General features: G+C 51.1%; 1 protein-coding gene across 1 annotated transcript; it reads right to left on the bottom strand.

Moving 5' to 3' along the window:
* Window positions 1-173: 173 nt before the first annotated feature.
* npas4a (neuronal PAS domain protein 4a) lies at window positions 174-4,325 on the bottom strand (the record flags this gene model as incomplete). Its single annotated transcript, XM_080008215.1, has 8 exons — window positions 174-202; window positions 317-2,112; window positions 2,224-2,359; window positions 2,522-2,631; window positions 2,771-3,074; window positions 3,192-3,294; window positions 3,494-3,657; window positions 4,151-4,325. The coding sequence occupies 8 exons, from the start codon at window positions 4,323-4,325 to the stop codon at window positions 174-176; spliced, it is 2,817 nt and encodes a 938-aa protein (XP_079864341.1).
* Between the last annotated feature and the right edge of the window lie 442 nt (window positions 4,326-4,767).

The raw sequence follows: 4,767 nt of genomic DNA, 5'->3' as shown, positions 1-4,767 counted from the left end.
GCAAAAATATAAAGCTAATTTTTGTTCTCTGGAGACATGAAGGAGTTTAAGTCCTTAAGTTGTATATACATTATGTATATTTATACACTTAAATATTTTTTACTTTTCAGTAAAAGGGTCTCCACAAAATATGACAATATGCCATACTTGATGAAGTAAGTCACAGACTTATTTTAAAACGGAGGAACACTTCCACTCTCATCTGAAAGACAAAGAAGAAAGAAAAAGAAAAATTTAGTATTCAGATACGTTGTCTTTACCCTATTGAAATGACAGAGGAACATGCTGTGCGGTGAAGAGCTGTGTTGTCTCTTACCTTGGTGGAAGCACTGTGGCGATGGATGACACTGGAGTTGATACAACTCAGGTTGTTGCCCTAAGCCAGGGGCGATCGAGGCACCTGCCCCAAACATGGGTTCCAGGACAGCCAGTTCCTCCAAGAGGGACTGGGTGCAAGACACAGCGGGCATGGGCGAGGCGATGGGCGTGGAGGTGGCAGGGGAGGGTGAAGCGGTGAGGATGAGGGGAGGGGATGCTGGAATGGAGGAGCAAGAGGACATAGGAGATGACACCACCTCGATCTCCATTGCTTCCTCGACGAACCCCTCCCCTTCCGCCTTGCCCCCGGCCTCAGCAGCCACAGTCGCCACGCACCCAGCCATGGAGTTAGATTGCGCCGATTGGACGCTACAGAAGTGGCCCACTCCCTCAAAGTGGGAGGATTGGCGCCAGCACACAGGGGTTTGCGGAGAGGTTGGACTGGAGGGGGTGGGGGAAGGGGAGGGGGAACAGAGGCTAGGAGACAGGGGTGGGGCAGAGAAGTCTTGGATGAGGGTCTCTAAGATGCTCTCTTCAAACAGAGAGTTATCCTCATCAAGGAAAATGGGGACATTCAGACCTCTCCATGCCTTGACGGGATAAAACTCCCCAAGCATGTGGACTGAGTCAACATCCATGGTGTCTAGGGAAGGAGACTGGGAGGGAGAGGGAGGGCAGGAGGAGGGTGACATGGAGGGTGGGGAGAGTTTAGATAGCAGAGGATCCAGGTAGAATCCCTCTGCCAGGGAACTGATGTGCTGGGCTAACAGGGAGATCTCAGCCCTTTCTTTCTCCCTCGCTCGCTCTAGCGAAAAGAAGGAGAGGCATGGCTGTTTACCGGGAGAGGCCTCTGGGGTCAGAAGGCCCTCAGGTGGATAGTGGAGTGGTCCCAGGGGGACATCTACATACAGGGGGCCTCGTACCTCAGGCAGGGTCATTACTGTGCAGTCACCATCGCCAGGGCTGTCAGGGGTTGGGGGCAGTTTCTCATAGAGCGTGCCGCTGCAAGGCTCAACTGGGAAGAGCAGGTCAGTGGATGGAGTGGGCAGCACCAGAGGCATCTTGGTAGACAGGGTGCTGGGAGGAGCAGGGCTTGAGGCACTAGTTGTTGGAGCTGAGGGAGAGCTTGAGGGGGCCACAGAAGTGGAGGCAGTAGCCGTTGTAGCAGAGGGTGGGGGAGTGGTGGTGCCTGTGGGGTCAAAGCTGAAAAGGGGCTCACCGAACAGGAAACTAGCACCACCAAGCTGGGGGGTGTAGGGGGGTGTGCACACAAACTCTTTGGTCTGCTGAGCTTGAGAAGAGGGCACTGGGGGGAGAGGCAGGGGGAGGGCGGGCAGTGGAGGGTCAAGCTGGAAGGCAGGGGGCAGGAGAATGTTTTGAGTGAGGAAGTCCAAGTCTGCCACTGTTGCTACAGTGACAGGGGTGGGAGAGGAGGCAGCTGAGGGGCTTTGTTCATGTGTAGAGGACTGCTGCTGCTGCTGCTGCTGCTGGAAGAAGCTGTCCTCCTCCAGGGAGGAGATACTGGACCGAGGGTCACCCTCCACATGCATGGCCTCAGCAGTGCTGCCCCCTGGTTCGTCAGAGGAGCCAACACTGCAGCCAGCAGTACTGAAGTCAAAGGACTGACCAGACAGGCCACTGCTGCCTGGGGTGAAGACCTGGTCTGGGCTAGAGAGTGTTTCTGGGGACTGGAGGCTCAGACCCTCCTGCTGTGAGGTACTAGTACTCAGGACCAGGGTCAGCTGCGTCTGCTCTGAGCTCAGCTGTTGGCGGACTGACCAGGCTTCAGGCTCACTGGAGAAAAAAAATGGAACAAAACAAATGTTTAGGTTTGTGAAGCCATTCAACCATATTTAAAGGCCAGGCTAGTGAGTAGTGTGTGTTTGGGAGGAAGAAGGTAGTTACCTAATGATGTAGTTGTTGCTGCTGATGGGAATATCTCCTGCCTCCAGCTGGAGCACCATGTACAGCCAAACCCAAGTATGGTCTTCTGCCTGTACTCGCACCACCATTTCAGCTCTGCCTTCTCCTCCCTCTCTCACTGCAGGGGAACAATAGCAAGTTGGAAACACTCAGTAATCCTATTAATCATTACAGTACCCATCAGTGTGTTACTGTGCCAGCTTGAACATGTTCAATGTGGGCATACAAAGCACTAACATGTTGAACAGTGGTAGGTATCTGAGAAGGGTACTGTACTTACATAGGCTGCGGTGTTGAGTAGAAGCATGTGACAGATCCTGTGGGTGGAGGAGGCTGTACCATGAGCGAGCGCGTAGGGCTGACACATCAAAGCCGAGATATGCACTAACACTGCAGGGGAGAGTGGGCGAAAATATGTAAGATAAGATAAATACATTAATTCTATATACACCATCGTATTTAAAAGACAAACGTTATGTTTTAAGCAACAAGTGGAGGGCACCACCTCCATTATTTTGTATGAACATACCTGTCCTGTGCATGCTGAAGCCTCATGTCCCTCCCATGTTGGGAATAGAAGCAGGCCAGGAAGAAGTTGTTCTCAGCAGGAGGAGGGCTGGATGTCAATTCCCTCTCAGTGCCAGGTCCAGAGCGGGCAGGGTGAGGCTCGAGAGGAGAACAGAAGCACACCCAGACAGGGTTGGAGGCCCAGTAGGACCCCACAGAGGAGGAGGGGTCAGTGAGGCAGCGAGCACGGATCAGAACCAGCTTGTTCCCAGCACTTTGTCTGCGGACGGACTTGGAGGCGTTGAAGCGACAGCGGAACAGACGGTCTGCCAAGAGACAGCGGGGGAGGGGGATGTTATTAAAATTCTTTATGGAGCTGCATTGCATTCAAAGTACACCTAAATACAATCCAAAAGTCACATTTTCAATGTGTCTTGTCTCACCTTGATCCTGTGTTGAAGGGGTTGTGAGGGTGGTTCTCATGATAAAGTGATCAGAGGCATCGATAATATCATAGACACTGTCACCCTGGGCAACAAGATCCACCTAAAAAGAACAAAATTCCATTAGTGTTACAGAGAAGATAAGATCCACTCAAATAACACTTTATTAATCCCCAGAGGGAAGCTGCAGAAGCATACAGCATAAAGCACATGTACGTCTAGGGAAAATACCATGGAAATCGCATACTGATAGTGATATTTATTTTTATTTTAAATTAATTTTGCCTGAAGCTTACACTCACCATGGAGTGCCCAAGGTGCTCAGAGACACTGTCTGACAGGTACAGCAGCCTGCCTTCCCCTGTCAACAGCATCAGAAACCCGGGTAAGGACTGCACCAACTCCGACAGCTCTGGGAAAGACAGAAACCTGGCGCTCTCCTGGAGACTGGTAGGAGTACCTGGTTCTAGAAAAAAAAAAAAATACGGAGGAAAAAAATGTATTTAATTAGATTTTTACATGTCAATGTCCAGAACAAATGCCCGCAACAACCGCAAGCTTCGCCCGAGCATTTCAGCACCGCGGACAGAGGCATGTGCCGCGCAGAGGGTTTCAGCACTGGATAGCGACACATTTCTTTGACCGCTGGAACAGACCTCAGTTTTGAAGATGAGGATGAAATACGATAAATAAATAACAGAACGGGGTTCCGAAATTCAAATTAGTTTCTGAAATCATTAGGATAATGATCCGTGATCCCCAAGAGGGCGAATCATTTGACACAACATCTTAACACAACGGCTGCATACATTAAAGCACTTGTTGATTTTACGCATGAGCCACGCGTCCAGGAGGGAACGGGAGTCAACGGGAATGTCGTGCGTTTATCATGTCTGTCATTGTAAAAACAAGCAAAACAAAAAAAAATTAATCAAAAACCATCAGGTGGTCTGTCTTACCTTCGCAGAAGAAGACCGATTTCCTGGTGTACATGCAGGCGAGGGACATGATGTGCAGGTATGACAGCCTCGCTTTATCTGCGTCGGAGATGGGCAGCAAGTCCTTCAGGTTTCGGATCTCCGCGTTGATCTGATCCCTCCGAGCCTTGGATGCCCCCTTGGTGGAGCGATACATGGTTGCCCGCTGCCCGTTGGACGATCGAATTCCTATAAGTTCGAGTGGTTCGGTTAGGGCTGCGCCTCGGCTGAAGTCTGGGTCTCTGCTGTGACTGATAACCCTGGAGGTGTGCTACTGGAGTTTCATTCCATCTCTCTCTCTCTCTCTCTCTCTCTCTATCTCACTATCTCTCTCTCTGAATAGACTCTCTCTCTCTCTCTCTCTCTCTCTCTCTCTCTCTCTCTCAGAGAAAGGTGTAAAACCTTCTCTTGTCTCCTGTATTTCTTGTATCTATCTCCGCCACAGCGTCCAGCTCAAACGCTGGCCGGCTGCTGGATGTCCGTTCCCCCCTCTCAGAGTGCAGGTTCGGCGGCTTGGTGAGCCGTCTCTCGCCTGCAAGTCCGGAGCCCGTAAATCTGGTTGAGGGACCCTGCGCGCCGGTAACTTATATAGCTTGGGA

Source organism: Zeus faber, assembly GCF_960531495.2.
Source record: "Zeus faber genome assembly, chromosome: 10".
In the NCBI taxonomy this organism is placed as follows: domain Eukaryota; kingdom Metazoa; phylum Chordata; class Actinopteri; order Zeiformes; family Zeidae; genus Zeus; species Zeus faber.
This window is presented reverse-complemented; position numbering and strand designations above follow the sequence as displayed.